Genomic DNA, 21,897 nt, shown 5'->3' with positions numbered 1-21,897 from the left:
GTACAATTTAAATGGCATGAGTAGCTGTGTTGATTAAGTGACTAGAGATGGCATTGCACATTGACATATAGTGTATATTATTGCACATGTATTATTATACATATATATAGTGTTCACATTTTGTAACCAGATATAGTATTTAACCCTGACATACTATTTAGTGACATACTGTTCAATATCAAGAGTGATTCTTCCTTAAAGATATATGTTAGGCAATATATATTTTTCACAAATGTACATTTTAAGTTCATAACATAAATAAAATCCCCATAGTAAAATTTGTATATGTACATAAAATATCTACATGATCATTTTTTTAGATGTTATTATATGTAGCGATCATGTGTGTCAACAATAAATATTTTATATAAATGCAAGTTTATGTGTTTTCTAGTTTAAATATGTCTATCTTTTATATTTTCTTAATATCAACACGTACTGACAGGTTTCATGATGGACATATATATTCCCAAAAATGTATTACACATACATAAACGTTCATATTTAGGTATGTAAATATATGTGCACATATATCAAACTGTTCTGATTTCAGATTGGGTTTATGTTTTTACTTCATATGACAATATTTCATATATGGATATTTAATATCTGTACATGTATTTGCATATGGCTAATCAGAAGGAGATGCGAGTCATATCTTAGTGGCAGATTTTCAGCTGATTAAAGGATACTATAAAACTTCTTCACCTTAAAAATGTTTGATGAAAGCAAAAATACCATATTTCATGAGAAAGTGGGACATACTCGAGCAGAACAGCCACTATTTTTGGAATCAGCACCTCAAAACTAGTAAGAAACAAGTGTTCGATTTCATTCAGCAAATATGATGCAAGGTGGTGTTACATTTAAAATATTTTTATAAATTATATATATTCTGACATTAGTCATATGGATATGAAACTAGTAAACACACAACAGCAAATGTTAAACTATTCAAATTTATTAGCAAGCTTTACTTCGAGATTTACATAAACAATTGACATTATAATATAAATTATTAAATTATCGAAGGCCATTAACATTCATAATAACACAAGGATTTATTCTGATTATTATTGTTATAAAACAAGCAAAATCCAGCCATCTGTAAGTTTGTTTTTTGGTAACAGTTATTGGAGTCGTACTCTATGTTCACATTCACTGAGTTCAAGCACTATAAAAAAATCAAACCCAACAAATTCATAGCAAAGGGACGTCACTGTCTCTCCGAACACACACACACACACACACACACACATGCATGCATGAACCCCTGCATGCATGCATGTTTCAGAAAACAACTCACACACAAAAAGTCAATATAAATGAGATACCTTCAGAAGTGAATTGAAGTCAGACTGGTTTATGTCCGTTCATGACATGACACACTGTATTTGATGCAAGCAGACAGAAGCACAGAGCAGATGGACAGAGTGGATCTGAGGGTCATGCTTGTAAATATGACATTTGTACAGTATCATTTAAATGCATTCACATCTGAGGGCTGCTGTGAGGGCTGTAGTGTGTGTGTGTGTGTGTGTGTGTGTGTGTGTGTCAGCATCACTGGTCTTTCTCATGCATCTGTTGTTGCATCTTTTCCAGCATCTCCTGCATTCTCTTCAGCTGCACAGACAAAACAACACACAGTCAGGAACATGTCATTGAAACTTTCCTGTAGTTTACATTGGTGAAAAAACTGAAATGAACAATAACAATATCAGCATGCTTTTTTATTATCCCAATATCTCATTTTCTCTGGCTAAAATAAATCATTTTTCTATTCAAGTTGTCTGTCTTTTCTACTGTACGTTATAGTTTTATAGCAAGATTTTACATAAAATATACTACTGTTCCAAAGTTTGGGGTCAAATATTATATATACTGTATACTGTATATATTCTTTTTTATTTTTAAAGAAATGAATAGTTTTAGTCAGCAAGAATTTTTATAAACTGATCAAATGTGATATTAAAGCCATTTAAAATGTTCCAAAAGATTCCATTACAAAAAATATTCTATTTTTTTTAAACTTTCTATTCATCAAAGAATCCTGAAAAATAAAATGTGTCATAGTTTCCACAAAAATACTGTATAAAGCAGGACAACTGTTTTCAACATTGATAATAACCAGAAATGTTTCTTGAGCAGCAAATTAGTATATTATAATAATTTCTGAAAGATCATGTGACACTGAAGACTGGAGGAATGATGCTGAAAAAACAGCTGAATAAATTAAATTTTAACACTGACAGAAAATAAAGTAAATTGCAATAATATTTCACAATGTTCACAGTATTGTTTTTATATTTTTCTAACCACACATGTTTTAACAGTTTAGTAATTTCATCTAAATTTGACGTAGCAGCATGTCTTCTTTCCAATAAAATGCTTGTGTATATGAAGCAAAAATTATATATATATATATATTAAAAAAATTACAAGAACAAACAACCACTAAAAGTTGAACAAATTTAAATAGAAAACAGAAAATATCAAAATAAACACTAATTCAAACTATGAAGAAAAGCTATAATAGTATCTCAATAACACCAGTGTCGTAATAACTGCAGCACATTTCTCAGTGCTGGTTTAATATCAGTGATGATTGTTCTGTACCTCTTCATCCTTCATCTTGATGAGTTTCTCTGTCTCCACGTCTGGTGTTGGCAGAGGCAGGATGGGTAGTGGACTGTCTGTACGGTTATCCTGCGCAAGTTTACTGAAACACACAAACACAAACATGCATTTTATGCACATCTATGCAGGACAGTTCAATAAACAAGCGTTAATCACTCTGTGCGTGTCCCACACCTGGTCATCTCCTGGATGCAGTTGGCTCTGTAGTTTTCATAGTGCACGTCACACGTCACGTCCTTCAGGTCGTGCATGTGAGAGCGAATCAGCATGTTCCTCAGTTTCACAAAGTCACAGTGAGACTGATTCTCCACTGAACAACACACACATAGAAATGCAATAGAGTTCACTGTCACTAACACACAAACAGCTTTTCCTCTACATTTACACTGCGGTGGATGAAGTACACAAATCTTGAGTAAAAGTACAAAAGTATATACTTAAGAATTAAAAGTACAAATATGATCGTTAAACCATGTTAATTATTTATTCTAGCCAGCACTCGACAGACTAGTCATAGTCAGCACTAACATAAAAGATTAGTGCACACATTTAATATGCATTGATTTGCAAATAAGCAACTTTTGAATTTTTTTTGTACACTATCAACATTTTAAGTTAATACCAATACTAATATTTCAGTTTAAGATATTGATTATTCAAGTCTACTAAAAAGGGAAATAGTATAGCATTTAAAAAAATAGCAAATACATAGATAACAAATTGTATAAAAACAAAATGTACAGATAACATGTGTTAACATTTTAATAGGAATGGTATGCAAATATACTAGTTTTCAAATTACAGCTCGCAGATTTAGTTGACAAATTCCTGACAGTCATGGCTTAAAAATTATTTTCATTTACAATAATCAATATTAAAATGTGATATTAGTAACTCACTTTTTTTTTTTTTTTTTACTTAATCAGTCCCACTTGCATTCATTGAGCAGGTTCTTGGCTCATTTAGACTTGATCTTTGAATCAGTGAGTAGCTGACCTGCTAACATTATGCTGTTCTTTGAGCTGAACTACTATATACTACATTTGATCAAGTACTGTATGCACTGTGTTAATGATGATTAAGTGCATTCTTCTGAGTTTGTAGTGGTATTACGCTAATAATGTCTAGTGTGTTAGTATAGGGACAAACTACATCATAATACTGAAACAGTGTACCAGTGAAAAGCTTGTGAAATGAACTATCAGAGTGAAAATGTCCATGCATGATATTGTTTATCACCCAGCCTTATCATCATGACACCTTTGACTTTCTGTAGTAATTTCAACATACTAAAAGTATGCATAAATGTGTGTGTGTATGTGCAAAGACCTCTAACTAGCTTGCTCTATTATTTTTTTATTATTTCTTTTTATTCTATCTGTTTTCTTTTTATTTATTATATGATTTAAAATCCCATGCTACGTGTACTGTGTTAACTTAACTGAGACTTGTTATAGCACTTATATATCATTGCTTTTTGTTGTTGTTTTTGATTGCTTCCACTGTCTTCATCTGTAAGTCGCTTTGGATAAAAGCGTCTGCTAAATGTATAAATGTAATGTAACGTAAATGCATAAATCCATTTGCCAAGTGTTAATGTCTGTTTAGAGCGCTTCTGGCTTGAGGATACTGACCTTCCACGATGCCCCAGGGGTAGAGACGACCTCTGACTCTCTGACCTCTGGCCTCCACCACTGTATTACTGCCAATGACCGCGAACGGAGTGCACTCCTACAGTACACACACACATAAGACACATAAATCATTCAGTATTCAATATACACACCGCCTCCTCATCATATTTATGAACAGTAACACATCTGCACCATAACAACAGTTTATCAGCTTCACTCATCCAGCTCCTCCAAAAAGTTATATTCATTCAAATTCATTGGGATATTTAGAAGAGTTCAACCTTCAGCTCTTTGTCCATCTGTTTGAACTCCTCCTCTTCATCAGAGTCACACTCAGGGAACTGATAAACTTTAATCCCGAAGTGTTCGATTTCATCTCGCACCTGCAGGAAAACAGACCCAAGCTTTAACAAGACAATCATGCTGCACAGCCTGCAAAAGAGCAGCAAACCACCGGCTTGAATCGGATGCATTTGGCCTGGTATACAATAAAGAGCACCACTTTTATAAAAGAATCAGATTAACTGTTGATATGCGATCAGATAGTGTCCACTCACCCTTCCCTTGAGCTTTTTAACCTCACTAGGAGTGAGACAGTCTGCTTTAGAGATCAGAGGAATGATGTTCACTTTCTCATGCAGCGCTTTCATGAACTCCACATCTACCGGCCGCAATCTGCACAGAAGAAATTTCAGTCTGAACATCTGATGCTTATGATATTCATATGAAGATCATGGACCTTTCACCACCAACCATCTCTACATTCCATTTCTATCGACTTCTTTTGTATTTATGAAAACTGTATAATTTTTATTAGGAAGACAAAGTATTCGTCCAGGATGAGAAAGTCAAATATATTTACTTTTAACACATTCATACTAGAGAATTATATGAAGTCATGAATTCACAGCTGAGAGTCAGTGTCTGGTTTTCTAAAGGAATAAATCTGCTGAAAATGTACACATCCTCAGGTCATCCAAGATGTAGATGAGTTTCTTCATCAGATTTGGAGAAATGTAGCATTACATCACCTTGCTCAGTCACCAATGAGTGCTCTGCAGTGAATGGGTGCCGTCAGATTGAGAGTCCAAACAGTTGATAAAAACATCACAATAATCCACAGCCCTCCAGTCCATCAGTTAACATCTGGAGAAGTGAAATTCTGCGTGTTTTTATTAACAAATCCGTCATTAAGACTTTTTTTTACTTCAAACCCTTGCTTCTTGCCATTTATGACATGAACCCATAATCAATAATAACACTTCCTCCAGTGAAAAAGTCAATCCTCTGCTGTTCTCTCACATCAAAATCCATTTACATATGAGTTTTCTGGCTTCTAAACTGTGCTTGATCTGTGCAGATTTCACTCCTGAATCAGACAAGACCAACTTTTAACTTGATAGACCAATATTATGGATCATGGATTCGGAAACAACTAGCAGCAACAGTTTGAAGTTAAAAACATGGATCTGATTCTTACCAACATGCAGCTTTTCTTCACAAGATGTTAATTGATGGACTGGAGTGCTGTGGATTACATGTGTGGATTATTGTGACCTTTATTCTGACGGCACCCATTCACCGCAGAGCATCCATTGGTGACTGAGTAAGTGATGTAATGCTACATTTCTCCAAATCTGATGAAGAAACAAACTCATCAACATTTGGATGGCCTGAGGCTGATTATGCAAATATGAAGATGATGCATATGAACCTGACCTATGCAAGATAGACCTGTTAACCCTTCATACCCGTGTCCAAACGGTGGAATGAAGTACAGACAGCAGTGCACTCTGTTGTCTAATATGTTCTTTCTGTTCAGTCCACTCTCGTCTCTGAAGTACTGCTCAAACTGCTGGTCAATGTAGTCTGTGATGGGCTTCCAACTGCAAACACACACAAACACACACTCTTCAGAGTAACAGAATCATGCATAATAACACACTAAGGCTTTTTTTTGTCAGCTAATCTACTTTGTCTTAAAAATAATTACTATAGTCAACCTGAGAACTTAACACATTTGCTCGTGCACAACTGTCTTATTGATTAATAATGGTCACATGTCATTCAGGCAATGTTTTTTTTTTTTTTTTTATGATTTATTTATTTATTAGATTTGCATCAACTCATGAAACCCCAGTCTGGGAAACCACTCTACTATATTATGAATACAGATATGACTAAAGGGCTTTCTGCTTTCATAAAATGCTGTATTGAGCATTCAGCATCTACGACCGTAAGCATCTGTTTCCTAATTGTGCTCATGGGATGCTAGGAGCAGCTGAGTTCTCACCATTCGTTGTTATTGACCGCGTCTCCAAACCCCGGTGTGTCCACAATGGTGAGTTTGAGTTTGACTCCTTTCTCCTCGATGTCGACCGTGTGTTTGGTGATCTCAACCGTCTGATTAATACGCTCTGTTACAGAAAAACGCACAATATAGCATTCAAACTAACAAACCTGTTGAAGAGATGTAAACTAATGTGTATGCTACACTACTGGTAGAAAGCTTTGGGTTGGTAAGACATTTGAATGTTTTGTTGTTGTTGTTTTGTCTCTTCTTCTCATCAACTCATAATATTGTGAAATATTATGACAATTTATAATAACTGTTTTCTATTTGAATATATCTTAAAATGTAATTTATTGCTGTGATCAAAACTGTATTTTCAGCATCTTTACTCCGGTCTTCAGTGTCACATGATCTTAACAAATCATCTAATATGATGATTTGCTGCTCAATATACATTTATGATTATTATTAATGTTGAATACAGTTGTGCCACTTCATATTTTTGTAGATGCAATGATACATTTTAGTTTTTTTAATGATTCTTTGATGAATAGAATTTATTTGATATAGAAATATTTAGTAACGTTAGAAATGGTTTTACTCTAACCTTTGATCAATTTAATGAATTCTTGCTGAATAAAATAATTATTTTCTTTAAGAAAAAAAAAACAAGTAGCAGTATATCCTATATTCATATAAAATAAAAATAAAATTTTTGGTGTACTGTTCCTTTAAGACAATTCTTACCTTCTGCATTTAGCAATTTTCTGTCCTTATAGAGATCTGTGAGGAAGAGGCTGTTAACTATAGTAGACTTTCCCAATCCAGATTCACCTAAAACACATACAGTGAAATTGTTCTTGACAAAGATGGACATGAAGTCAGCGTCACATGTTATTGATTGGGATCTCATCCGTACCTGCCACCATCAGAGTGAAGTCAAAGCCCTTCTTCACTGACTTCCTGTGGACCTGATTAGGAAGTGTAGCAAAGCCAACATACTGTTTGTCCTGAAAGACACAAATCAAACCATTTACATTCTGTATCATTTATTATTTTGCATTATATGAAAGAAAGACAGTAAGTTATATATGTTTTGAAGGATTATTGGGTGCACTGTCCCTTTAAGACCAAACTTCTGTGAATGGTCAGACTGGCGCAAAAATAGCACAGAATAAAAAGCTCAGTAGTGTTGAGCCTCCTGCAGATCTACCAACTGTGCCGGAAACCGCTCAGCAGTCATAACCGCTCAAACTGACACAGAGAACACAGAAATTACTGACGGGAAGCAACATCACCATTAAACCAGACAGCAGAACCAGCTCAGTGTGCAGGCCAAACTGACTGACCACAGACACACAGACAGAAGCCATATTTACATGAGCTGAAAAGGCCTTTTTATCACACTCAAACTTGGGCCAAACTCAACTCATCTGACTGCCAGAGCATCTCACAACCCGTCATGTGTGTTTCCCCTGTCCATCATCCTAGAAAAGAGAAACCCTGCCTTATCTCAACCCACAAGTACAGTCTGTGTGAGAGAGGAGGAATACAGATGCATGTGTGCTCAACTGGATTTTTACATTTTATGAAGAAAAAGCGGTAACACTTGTAACCTTTATGAGCAATGCATTATAAAGGTATTTACAGTATAATGCACATTGTAATGCATTATATGGTTTTATTAATCAAATATAAAAAATATTACAGTGCATTTTAGTTTATTAAGTTTATTTAGTTTATTTTAGTAAGTAAAAATGCATTAGAATATTTTCAGATTCCTTGTTTCAATTGCTTTATCATGCAGAAGAAAAAATAAATAAAAAAAGAAATTGCCTCTAAAATCTAGAGTATACATCACACAATTCTGTTTACATTTTGCAATTCTGTGTTTATATCTCACAATTTTGAGATTATATCTCGCAATTTAAAAAAAAATGCTCCAAATAGTAAGAAAAAAAATTGTGATATAAAAAATTACCTTTATTTATTTATTTTTTATTCTGTGGTGGAAACAGCCTTCCACGCACCATGCATAATATTCTAAAGGTGTACAAATTTAATTATTACACATAATCATGGTTACAATTACAATGAGATCATGCAATGCATTAAATGGTGCAGTGCAAGACATCAATAATGCATTAAAAATACTTTCATAATATATATTATTTAAAGGCTTCATGTGGTTGCTAATGTATACTGAATGATTTAATCATGTTGCTATGAGGCTGCAAGGGTGTTGCTAAGCAGTTGCTATAGATATATATATTACAAGACATAAACAGCGAACCTTCTGTCGTGTGGTTCTGGTTCGGGGACACAGAAGTTTCTCCACCAGTTTCTCCTGTAGCATCATGGTGTCCATCCTAAACGAGACGTCTCAGAAATGTGTGCCGTCCCTCTTTATACCTTCGTTACCCTCAGTCTATCACTCTCTGTCTCTATAAACTCTCTCTGGTTTCCTTCTCCCTGTTTTCTGTCTGTCTCTGGCCCACAGCACATCTCAGCGCAAAGAGGAATCCCCACATGACTGAATGAAAGACTGACAAAAGAAGGTAATGGCTGAAAGAGAGAGAGAGAGAGAGAGAGAGAGAGAGAGAGAAACGTAAAGACGTAAAGAAAAAAAAAGAAGCATGGAAGCAATTTTAGACAGGGAGGGGGTGGGGCAACTGAAAACAGGAATAAAAACTGTCAGAAATAAAAACACTCATTCATTTAGTCATTCATTCCTCCCCCACTTTTTTCCACAGATGGCTCTGAGGTGCAGGGATTTCTGTGTGTGTGTATTTTTAGGGAGCAACATTCAGTAAGACGGCAGCCACACCCTTCCCAACAGACCTTGTCAGACTGGCCCAGCTTTTCTACAGACTTCAGCACAGCAGCCTGACCTTTACAAGAGCATTATCTGCAAATGCTGTGATGATGCATGGGATCAGTAAGATTTTTTTAAATTAAATGAATAATTTTATTTAGCATGGATGGAATAAATTCATCAAAAGTAACAGTAAGACATCTATAATGTTACAAATATTTCTACTGAGCTTTCAATTAATCAAAAAATCCTGAAAGAAAAAAGTGAAGTAGCAGAACTGTTTTCAACTTTAATACTATTTAGAAATATTTTTTAGCAGAAAATCAGCATATTAAAATGATATCTGAAGAATCATGTGCTTAAAAAAAAGAAGAAAAAAATATTTCAGACTCTGAACATACATATATTGAAACATTCCACCAGGGGGCGCTAGTTTAATGAAAGACAAACACTCGAGGATTTTCTCTCCATGCACAGCATCAGTAAAATCATTCACATATACACAGATTCATAATGTAATTGTTTCATCCTGACTCCTGATATCACAGGTAATGACACAATTCAGTGACTCACTTATATAGCATAAAAAAGGAATCAACTGATATTAAGAGATAATCAGACTGTAACGAACCACAAAAATTAATGGATGTAAGCTTAAATGCATTAAAAGCCGAATTACTTAATGTTTCATAAAATTCCCGCCTATTGTGTAATTGTTGTATTGCGCAAATGCCACCCTATAAGAAAGCCTTGCCACCCCAGTTGGCAGCAACGAATTAAAGGTTATGGCCAATTTGAAAATTTACGAGCGCCAATCTTTCATGATTCGTGATCCCGCTCCGAACTCCCGAACTGACTCAAATGATTCGCGATCCCCAAACTGACTCAAATGATTCGCGATCCCGCTCCGAACCATAGACAGTAAAAGAAAGCTCCGAACTCCCGAACTGACTCAAATGATTCGCGATCCCCATAACTTACTCAAATGATTCTCGATTCCGCTACGAACTCCCGAAATGATTCAAATGATTCGCGATCCACGAACTGACTCAAATGATTCGCGATCCCGCTCCGAACTCCCTAACTGACTCAAATTATTCGCGAACCCGCAACGAACTCTGACATATATTCAGATATAAATGTAATTTAAAAAATAAATTAATAATTTTCGATTTTCAAGTATTACACCCGTCAAACATAGTCTATTTTGCTGTCAATACTGTTGACGGTGTCCTTCAGTAGGCTTTATATTTATGCTCAAAATGAAGTATAGATTTTGTTGTCATGCAGACAAGACCCTGGTCTGTCGGCGGCCTCCTTCTATTTCACCTACTACAGCAGCAGCAGCGCACGATTCTGGTGTGTAAAGACCATAGACTGTATAAAAACACAGCAGCAGAACCGCCACGCTCACGACACTCAGCCAGTGTGTCACCGGCCTGAGACTCAGGAGGAAAAGTTGGGTAAAAATCGATTATCTATCAATAAATGAAGCTTTAATGAAAGCACAGACTTTAAGATGATAAATAACTAACGTTACAGTGGGGATCGCAAATCATTTGAAGCAGTTTGGGAGTTGGAGCGGGATCGCGAATCATTTGAGTCAGTTCGGGAGTTCGTAGCGGGATCGTGAATCATTTGAGGATCGCGAATCATTTGAATCAGTTTGGGGTTCACGAATCATAGCAGTATATGGAAAGGCATTTTTAACTAATTTAGTAGCTAGTTATAATTACGTTTTCCACGATTGTTTAGGTGTGAAATGTGAACTCGTATTTTTTTTATTTAATGATGTGCCTTTTAACAGTAGGCTATCAAGTATATTCAAAAACTAAACAAATCAGTCTGTGTCTGTGTGTGTCCTAAAGACTTTGCTGCGCAACCCTTAACTGTTAGATGTTCAAAATGTAACGTTAAATCAGACACAATTTAAAACCGAAAAAGAAATATAATACTATGATTAAAAGTTACAGATACCTGAAGCTGTTGTATCTTGGCGTTCAAGTGTTTTGGCTGGGAGGGGGGTTTACTTCCTTTTTTTTTTTTTTTTTTTTTTTTTTAAGAAGAAGAAGAAGAATTTTGAAATATCCATTTTAATTTTCAAATAAAATGATCTAGTAAAATACTACATGCCAACAAACCGCCTGCCTCCAAAAGATCTCATTTCATTGGCTGGATCTTACAGACGCTCATCGAGGTTGGCCAGTTTACATGTCAGTCAGAAGCACTAGACTCAGACCTATACTTGGGTAAATTTACAGACACTGTGGGCGTAAGAGTCGAACGATATTTATTTATTTAAATTCTAATATAAATTACTTTATTGGGCATGAAAACCCATTGATGGCATGGTGGTAATAAAAACATTTGGGGCTTTACTGAAAACATTCGGGGCCAGTCCCCTTAGCCCACCCCTAACGCCGCCCCTGGTGTTCAGTACCGTCGCTGCCTAAACGCAGATTCCCTATCATAGGTCACTTCGATGCTGCGGTGACGTCACCACGTATGGGAACACCTCCGGTGTGACGAATGTCTGAAGCCCTATACCATCCCGCCAATCCTATTGGCCAAATGGCGCATAGCACCACCCTACGCATGCGCACGCATGATATACCTGGGTGCAGCGCGCCATTTCGCTCAGATTTCATTCCTTCAGGAATAGCGAATCTTCTGTGCCCTATCATCTCGCGTTCTCCAGCGATTTTCTTCGAGCAGTGTTAACTCCTCTTTCGCGGACGCGATGAGTCAACGAAAGGTAAGAGCCGTATTGGGTTTATCACAGGGAGGCACTCATGAGAGATTCGTTTGCAGCCTCTCTCATGTTCTCTCTGTGATAGCCTACGGCTATGGTAAAATAAGAAAAGTATCCGCGCTCTGGAGTCTATTTCTTCAGTCGCCTCGCGTCTAACCCCCACCGTTCGCTTCTGCGGTCGCCGAGGCCCCGCACGAGGTGTTGGTTAGGGGCGATATGTGCGGCTTGACTATGAGTACAGTGATGCACTGGAGTTTTCCACTTGCTCGCTCTCCCCTACTCGAGCGCGTTGATCAGAGCAGTTTTGCTTTATACTATGTTGTCTAACCGCAGCTTCTACTCAGAGTAGGCTCTGACCTGCATAAGCGGTTCTCTCCCTCCGAGCGGACAGGAGAAACGCGCTTCCCCTTCCTCAGTGTGCTACATGGCGGACTGCTATTATATAGCGATACCGTTTGACTACCTCTCTAGCCGAACGGATCGCGCCAAACTCCGCCGCGACCTAGTCTCGTCTAGACGTATCGAGTCGTGTCTATTTCGGCAAATTTTATTCTCTTATTACGGTTCTTTACGAGAAGCCTCTCGTTCTTTCCCCACACTCTAACATTGACCGTTTCGCAGCACAAGCACTTCGAGCGTCACTGAACTGAGCTGTTATTTGAGCGCCCCTCAGACACTGCACAATTCAGTCTTCAGAGTTTGAGGAACGGCATAGAGACTGGCGAATTTGGCCAGTTTATGACGGCTCACACAGCTGCCGCGTTCTCGCTAGCGGCGTGGCCCTATGTTTATCTTGTTGGATTAAATCCTGCCGTGGACACGCTTCAGGATTATACACAACGAAACACAGCGAGTTTGACGCATGCATTTCCTTCTATGTTTGCTGGGGTCTGTGCCCTCCACTGAAGAGTGCTGTTGGACTGCTAATGCACATCCAACCCTCTCACTGCAGTCCCCACGCTCTAACATTGACTGTCTCGCAGCACAAGCACTTCGAGCGTCACTGAACTGAGCTGTTATTTGAGCGCCCCCTCAGACACTCTGCACTATTCAGCCTTCAGAGTCTGAGGGACGCCACAAGAGGCTGGCAAATATGGCCAGTTTATGACGGCTCACACGGCTGCCGCGTTCGCGCTAGCGGCATGGCCTAATGTTTTCTTGTTGGATTAAATCCTGCCGTGAACACGCTTCAGGATTATATACAACGAAACGCAGCGAGTTTGACGCATGCGCTTTACTTCATGTTTGCCAGGGTCTGTGCCCTCCACTAGAGAGTGCTGTTGGACTGCTAATGCACATCCAACCCTTTCACTGCAGTCCCCACGCTCTAACATTGACTGTCTCGCAGCAAAGGCACCTCGAGCATCATTGGATTGAGCTATCATTTGAGCGCCCCCTCAGACACTCTGCACAATCCAGCCTTCAGAGTCTGAGGGACGCCACGAGAGACTGGCGAATATGGCCAGTTATGACGGCTCACACAGCTGCCGCGTTCTCGCCAGCGGCGTGGCCTAATGTTATCTTGTTGGATTAAATCCTGCCGTGAACACGCTTCAGGATTATACACAACGAAACGCGGCGAGTTTGACGCTTGCGCTTTCCTTCTATGTTTGCCAGGGTCTGTGCCCTCCACTAGAGAGTGCTGTTGGACTGCTAATGCACATCCAACCCTCTCACTGCAGTCCCCACGCTCTAACATTGACTGTCTCGCAGCAAAGCCACCTCGAGCATCATTGGATTGAGCTATCATTTGAGCGCCCCCTCAGACACTCTGCACAATCCAGCCTTCAGAGTTTGAGGGACGGCACAAAAGGCTGGCAGAGATGGCCAGTTTATGACTGCTCATACAGCCGCCACGTTCTCGCAATGGCGACGTGGCCCGATTTTTATCTTGGTGAATTTAATCCTGCCGTGGATACGCTTCAGGATTATACACAACGAAACGCAGCGAGTTTACGCATGCGCTTTACTTCATGTTCGCCAGGGACTGTGCCCTCCACTAGAGAGTGCTGTTGGACCGCTAATGCGCATCCAACACTCTCACTGCAGTCCCTACGCTCTCACATTGACTGTCTCGCAGCAAACAGCGCTTCGAGCAGCATTGGATCGGGCTGTAACGCCAGGCGTAAATAATAAATAATAATCCCTCAGACACTGCGCAATCCAGCTTTCAGATCTTGAGGGGCGATTCAAGGGTCTTACACAGACGACCCGTTTATGACGACTCGCACAGCCGCCGTTTAGTTAGCGGCAGAGCCTGATGTTCAATTCGTTGGTCTAATTCCTGCCGTGGACACGTTCAGGAATATACACAACGGGACGCAATAGCTCTTATGCATACACTTCCCCTGTGCACGAATGCCGCAGGCTTTTCCGTGCACGGACATTATGTGTATGACAGCGTTGCAGAAAGCGGAAATTTGAGACTGCTAGTATCGTTTTGGGTCGCGTGGAACGCTTGCCCGGCATTTCTCAATGGGTGTTACGCACAATTGTCACGGATACACCAATTCGTTTTTTAGAGGCCCGCCTCTTTCCGCTGAATTCTTTCCACGGTGGTAGACTGATGGTAATAGCAGTGTTGTGACAGGAGATGTCAACTCTGCTGAGCAAAGGGGCTATAGAAGTCGTAGACCCCGTACTTCTCAATGCATGGATGTAGCTCTGGCCCCGTTGCGGCTCCAGGGCGTCCGTCTGTTAACCACTTGGACGATTGGCAGCGGCATTCCCCGTAATTTGTCTGGGGTTACTTCACATGCGCCCTTTTCAGTGGAAAAGTGGGCGGAAAGACGAAATATTCCACCCCGTTGTCTTCCGCATCCGACGATTTCGGTGACACGGAGTTGTGTGATGTCATTAAAGCTATGGATGCCAACCGAGTTTCTCCTACCGGGGTTCGGCTGGGGATTTGAGCTTTCCCAGAGACCGTCACGACGGATGCGTCTTTGACCGGTTTGGGAGCTGTTTGTCAAGGGCTACCAGCCCATGGAGTGTGGACAGCTGCACAACGCAGTTGGTATATAAACCGGTTGGAATTACTGGCAGTTTTCTGGCTCTCCAGTAATTCGCGAATCTGCTGATCGGCCGTCTTGTGCTGCTCAGATCAGACAACACAGCGTTTGTCTCATACCTGAATCATTAGGAAGGATTACGCTCTCGCCCCCTGTGCAGGCTGGCGAGACATGTTCTTCTCTGGTCTCAGAGAAAATTTCTGTCGATCCGAGTTGTTCATGTCCCCGGACGTTTGAACTTCGGAGCAGATATGCTATCCAGACGGGCTCTGGAACAGGGAGAATGGAGATTACACCTCTAGACGGTGAATCTTTTATGGCGGATATTCAGCAAGCGAAAGTGGATTTATTCGCGTCAAACATGACTACGCATTGCCCGCTATGGTTCTCCCTATGCCCCCATCGCCCCTGGGCGTGGATGCATTAGCTCACAGCTGGCCCACGACCAGTCTGTATGCTTTTCCTCCGATTCGTTTGATCCCAGCGGTATTATGCAGAATACGGTGGGACAGAGTGGATCAGCTGCTGCTGGTGGCTCCGCGATGGCACACGCAGCCGTGGTTTGCGGATCTGATCAGTCTGCTAGCGGGCTCTCCTTGGAGATTCCCCTCAGACAGGATTTATTATCACAAGCACAGGGGCTGATTTGGCACCCGAGGCCGGATCTGTGGAAACTGTGGGCGTGGCCACTGAGCGGAGTGCATTAGTATGTCCCAGTCTTTCTGTTGAAACCACTGAGACTATATTGAATTCTAGAGCAGCTTCTACGAGACGCTTATATGCTTTCAAGTGGAGACTGATTACAGCCTAGTGTGGCAATCGTAATGTGGATCCAGTTTACTGCCCAGTGGCTTCAGTGCTGGAGTTCCTCCAGGATTGTTTTTCGAATGGCATAACACCAGCCACTTTTAGGTTTACGTGGCAGCCATTTCAGCTTACCACGAATACATAGGCGGTGCCTCTATGAGGCGTCATCCACTAGTTTCTCGTTTCGTACAGCGTGCGCGACGGCTGAGGCCTTTCCGCCCTGTGCGAGTTCCTTCATGGGGTTTATCCATTGTGTTGCTAGGTTTATCAGGGCATCCGTTTGAGCCCTTGGAGACCGTATCGGATAAATTCTTGACACTGAAGACACTTCTTCTCATGGCTTTATCCTCCCTCAAGAGAGTTGGGGATTTACAGGCTCTTTCTGTTTCACCCTCATGCATGGATTTTGCACCGGGCTCTGTGAAGGTGCTGCTGCGGCCCAGGCCTAACTATGTTCCTAGGTCGCATCTAACCTCTTTCGCTTTCAGCAAGTGTTCCTGGAAGCTTTTTCACCTGCTGAGGCTGGGTCAGGAGATCTAAGTCTTTGCCCTGTGAGAGCTTTAAAGACTTATGTGGATCGTACAGCCCCTTGGCGTGAATCTGACCAGCTGTTGTCTGTCTTGGACATAAAAGTAAGGGCCATGCGGTTCCAAAACAGCGCATGTCCCATTGGCTGGTGGAGGCAATTTCTTTGGCCTATGAGGCGCGCGGACTCGCTTCGCCCTTAGGAATTAAGGCTCATTCCACTTGAGCTGTGGCTTCTTCTCAAGCTTTTCTCAGTGGATCTTCTATGGATGATATCTGTGCTGCGGCAGGATGGTCCTCACCGAGCACTTTTATCAAGTCCTACAGTCTGGATGTGAGGATGGCTCCTGGCTCCCGGGTTCTCTCCGCTTGAGCAGATGCTTCCTCGGATCTCAGTTATCAGGTACGTCAGGCGTTTTGGTATATCGTTCCCATACGTGGTGACGTCACCGCAGCATCGAAGTGACCTATGATAGGGAACATCTCGGTTACGTATGTAACCTTGGTTCCCTGAATAGGGAACGAGATGCTGCGGTTCTGGCCGTTCCGTACCTTGATAACTTCTTCATCTTCAGTCATGAAATCTGAGCGAAATGGCGCGCTGCACCCAGGTATATCATGCGTGCGCATGCGTAGGGTGGTGCTATGCGCCATTTGGCCAATAGGATTGGCGGGATGGTATAGGGCTTCAGACATTCGTCACACCGGAGGTGTTCCCATACGTGGTGACGTCACCGCAGCATCTCGTTCCCTATTCAGGGAACCAAGGTTACATACGTAACCGAGATGGTAGGCAGTCTGCGTAGAGCACCAACTCCCAGAGGGCACACCATCTAATGTCTATGGGCACCATCCCAGTTGCTCCAAAAAAAAAAAAAAAAAAAAAACTTCCTCCCTTCTCCTATCCGCGATCGCGACCGCTCGCACCTCATGTTTGCGGCTGAATCTTCAGAACTGATGGATGAACATCTATGCCCGGGTAGAGTACATCAGCAAACCAGCGATGAGAAAAAAAAAAAAACCCGCATAAAGTTGGCTTTACGTTGGATGTTGGACGAGTCTCAAATTTAGGGACCGTAAATGTAAAGTTACATGCGATATTGGTATACACTTTTTCTAACGGGACTCAAAAATTCCTGCACCCTTCTCGCCACCCCATGAATATTTTTCTAGATCCGCCCCTGCATGCATCTGCTCATACTGATGACATTCAAAGCCTGCCGGACAAGATTCTGTGAATATATGTGACTGAACGTCTTCAAACCAGATTTTCACATTTTCTGAATGAATTGCTTGCCTATGCAATTCTGTTAGGGTTAGAGTTTAAGTTTCAGGGGTTAATTTAGATCACTAACCCTTACATGAGCAATAGAAATAGTGATGTCTGAGCAAACAGCACTAATAAAAATCTTAGTATGAAGCATGATTCGACCCATTATGGGGGTCTGGACATGCATTTAGATGATGAATGTGCTGGTGGGGGGTAGGGGGGGTCTAGAGGGGGTCTGTTGAATGGAGAAGAACAGATGTCCTTCAGTGTTACAATAGTCCTGATCCCCAGCTAACAGAAGATAAAAAAAAAAACTCTCAAGGTCCAGCTGCCATCCATGATTGCTCACCAGACACAGACCAATTTCTGAATTGTGTTTAATCAGGACTGTTTGAGGAACTCTAATACGATCAGTGTATTAAAGAAACACATCTTTGAACGTGTCAAAAGAGATAGAAGAAACAGCTTTTATGTAACTCAGTTTGATCACAAACTCAAAACACTTCTGCAACTGCAAAACAACACTCTGACAACCACCCAGAACACCCAAGCAATCATATAGCAAAGCAAAAAAAGTCATTCAGAATATCTTAGCCACTGCATAAGCAGAACCCTTGTTGTGTACGAGAAAATTTTTCTTTGTATTTTCAGAAATGTACCTATCCATTATTTAACCAGAAAGGTACACTGAAATAAAACAATCTCTCCGTCCAGCAAATCTTGGTCAGATAATCTCAGACAGTGGTCTTCTTTCAGTGAGGTGGGACCAATGATGTCATCCATTAATGCCCCATGTGTGTCTCACATTACACCGAGCGAGTGACCATGGGCGGGGACACCCTGATGATGTCATGATGATGGACGGGTGGATAGACGTCTGACGATGAGAAGTGAATGAATGTGCCCACTAAACATCCTCAGGCCTCTATGGCAGTACAAACAGTGCAGGCATGTGTTTGCATGGTTCGCTGTACCTGTACTGAGTACAGAGTAACTTGCAATACACTTATTACAGGGCCAGTTTTCTCTGGAGTTACATGAGGTTAAGAGCTCAGGGACCATCTCTGGTGGGGTTTAAACTGACAACCTGTCACAGCACTTCACAATTCAGGAATAATATCTAAAGAAAACTGTATTGTATATATGCTACAAGTCTCTTCTGCTCATCAAGGCTGTGTTTATTTGACCAAAAATACTTTTAAAAAATACAATTGTGAAATGTTGTTACAATTTAAAATAGCTGTTGTGAATGTATTTTAAGATGTAATTTATTCCTGCGATGCAAAGCTGAAAGTCCAGCATCGTTACTCCAGTCTTCAGTGTCACATGATCCTTCAGCAATCAATCTCATTTGAAACATTTTTATGTTGAAAACCATTGTGGCACTTCATATTTCGTGGAAACTGTGATGCACGATGAATAGAAAGAACAGCATTTATTCGAAATAGAAATATGTTGTAAATGTTTTACTGACACTTTTGATCAATTTTATGTGTGCTTGCTGAATAAAAATAATAATTTCTTTCCAAAAGAAAAAAATCAATCATGCTGACCCAAGCAAAACAGGCTCACATGTAAAGGGAAAGTTCGACCAAATATAACATTTCTGTCTAGAGCAATTACAGCACACTCTCTCAGACTGTAGATACTGAGATGGATGTTTATTGCTGTGGCATTTGAGCAACTGCACAGGCTATTTGACTTCACGATCAAAAGTCATGCTGTATGCAGCTGCGCACTAAGCTGACAGCACACTGCAGACAGATAAACACACACACACAAACACACACACAGTCTTATTTCAATGCATCGACCTTTTCAGAGATAAATAAGACATGTCTGAAATGGCAGCCAGAATTCCACACCATTGAGTTATTAAGCCTCAATGCAGAGAGACAGAATGAGAACAGAAAATGACAAAGGGAGAAGGAAGGAACACGACAATGAGTGTGTGTGTATGTATGAGAGAGAAAGAGCTTGTAACACTGCCAGTGTGTTTGTGTCTGTGTGTGGGTGTGAACTGTTGCATTTCTGCTTTTGCGTAGGATGATGAGCTTTTTAGTTACTACATGTCTGTGTGTGTGTGTGTGTGTGGGTCAAGTGCTGGAAGATGTGTAAAAACCTTCTGAACAGCTTCAGTCTGTATGTTCATGTCGCATTAAAGCATTTCTGTATCATTTAGCAGATTATTTTATGGTGTTAAAAAAAGATTTTTTAAAAGTTGTAAATAAAACAAAGATTATTGGAGTATGTTTTATAACAAAATACTTCAGTTTTTCTATTACAAAGTTTAAAAGTTTTGTTTAATTCCAATGTGTTTATTGCCATTTCTTTGTAATTGTTTGTAAAACTGAATTAGCCATTTATATTTGCATACATGCATTTATACTTCTGAATGATGAAAAACCTTTAGCAGATAAACATTGTTGCTCAAAAGCTTGAGGTCTGTAAGTTTTCAATGCATGTTTTTTTAAATAAGTCTTCTGCTCACTAAGGCTGCATTTATTTGATAAAAAAATACAGTAAAAACAGTACAATTGTGAAATATTGTTACAATTAAAAACAACTGTTTTCTATTTTTTATATATTTTAAACTGTAATTTATATCTGTGATGCACAGCTGTATTCTCAGCATCATCGGTGTCACATGATCTTCAGAAATCATTTTTAATAGACTGATTTGCTGCTCAAGAAACATTGATTTCCAAATGTGTATATGACAATACCACATATACTGGATTGTAAAATGAACTAAAGTCTTCTAGCTAGAAAAATGCATCAAAACACACATAAATAAAAATGATTGCCAGACCATTTTACGAGTGATACTAGAATGTGTGAAACAACATTTAGGTGCAAACCACCAACACATCTGATTGCTTGAAGAGTTAACACTCAAATATTCACCAGATACTATAGACATGTATTTGCACACACACACACACACACACACACACACACACAGCTCAGGGTTCACACTTCAGGCATCTGCGCTGGTCTCTTGCCTCTCACACACTCCTGTAACCATGACAACACCTCCAGAGAGAAACAGCACTATCATCATCTGCCAGAGCTCAGAACCTCATCAGATTTCCTCAAGGCTAGACTGAGTGACAGCGCACATTATAACCATGACGGCTGAGATGATGAGAAATAACAATCTGCCGAAACGATTTCAAACCTCGTAAACACCGAGCACGAACGCACAAAAATGATTTGCAATCACAAAATGCTTAAAACGCCCTGTCAGACTTAAAACAGAGGGTCGTGAAATTTTATGTCGCGCGGTTTATCTGTGTGGAAATGGTGGTTTGTCAACCGAATTCGAGGAAGCTCTATAACTGAAGTTTAACTGCGAAATGTGGAGAAGTTTGTCGTTCCTCACCTCACTGTCCTCTGAATGCGGGCATCGACAGCAGCATCAGCAGCGGAGGGTCGGATGCGGGAAGCAGGTGCGGGATGCGGGAGGAAGAGAGAAATCATCAGCATTTCATCCAGTCAAACAGATTAAACAGTTACAGCGTTTGTGTCATTACCGGATTTCATCGTTCTGCTCTTATATCGGATGTTGGTTGTCATGTTTCAGGCCGTCTCTGCTCTTCTCGGGTTCCGTCTGTCTCACGCTCAGCCCCGCTGGGAACCCCAGGCGTAGAGGGGCGGGGCCATCGCAGACGAAACCACGCCCAACGATACGTCATTCATTGAAACCGCAACACTGCTGCTTAATGTTATTTTAGTAAATAAAAACGTGTTAATTGTGAATAGATAAAATAGATTCGAATAGATACAATAATCATTACAAACAAATATACATAAGTGTAATGTAAACAAATATGCATAAATGGCTGCCCACTGCTCCGGGTGTGTGTGTCTGTGTGTGTGTGCACTTTGGATGGGTTAAATGCAGAGCATGAATTCTGAGTATGGGTCACACATATATATATATATATATATACATACATACATACATACATACATACATATATATATATATATATATATATATATATATAGAAAAAGAAGAAGAAAGAAATAACAAATAAAAATAACATGAATCTCACGTCACTTTTCTTTCTTCTTCTTTTTCTATATATATATATATATATATATATATATCCAGCTGTATTTACTCAATGCAACTTATAACATCCAA

General features: G+C 40.1%; 1 protein-coding gene across 2 annotated transcripts; it reads right to left on the bottom strand.

The window, feature by feature from the left end:
* Nucleotides 1–999: 999 nt before the first annotated feature.
* On the bottom strand, nt 1,000–21,555 carry LOC113052760 (septin-5-like). Of its 2 annotated transcripts, XM_026217191.1 has the most exons (12): nt 21,281–21,555; nt 21,130–21,140; nt 7,484–7,574; nt 7,312–7,398; nt 6,565–6,688; nt 6,023–6,157; nt 4,829–4,946; nt 4,553–4,654; nt 4,272–4,368; nt 2,812–2,947; nt 2,617–2,719; nt 1,003–1,623 (listed from the first exon to the last, which is right to left on the bottom strand). In XM_026217191.1, the coding sequence occupies exons 1-12, from the start codon at nt 21,321–21,323 to the stop codon at nt 1,561–1,563; spliced, it is 1,110 nt and encodes a 369-aa protein (XP_026072976.1). In that variant the 5' UTR covers nt 21,324–21,555; the 3' UTR covers nt 1,003–1,560. The 2 variants fall into 2 exon arrangements, with proteins under 2 accessions (XP_026072975.1, XP_026072976.1); XM_026217190.1 differs by lacking the exons at nt 21,130–21,140; nt 21,281–21,555 and adding an exon at nt 8,858–9,111 and having other exon boundaries at nt 1,000–1,623.
* Between the last annotated feature and the right edge of the window lie 342 nt (nt 21,556–21,897).

The sequence above is a fragment of the Carassius auratus genome, chromosome 33 (assembly GCF_003368295.1).
Source record: "Carassius auratus strain Wakin chromosome 33, ASM336829v1, whole genome shotgun sequence".
NCBI classification, from domain to species: domain Eukaryota; kingdom Metazoa; phylum Chordata; class Actinopteri; order Cypriniformes; family Cyprinidae; genus Carassius; species Carassius auratus.
Note: the sequence above shows the minus strand (reverse complement) of the source record. Positions and strands in the feature narration are given on the sequence as shown.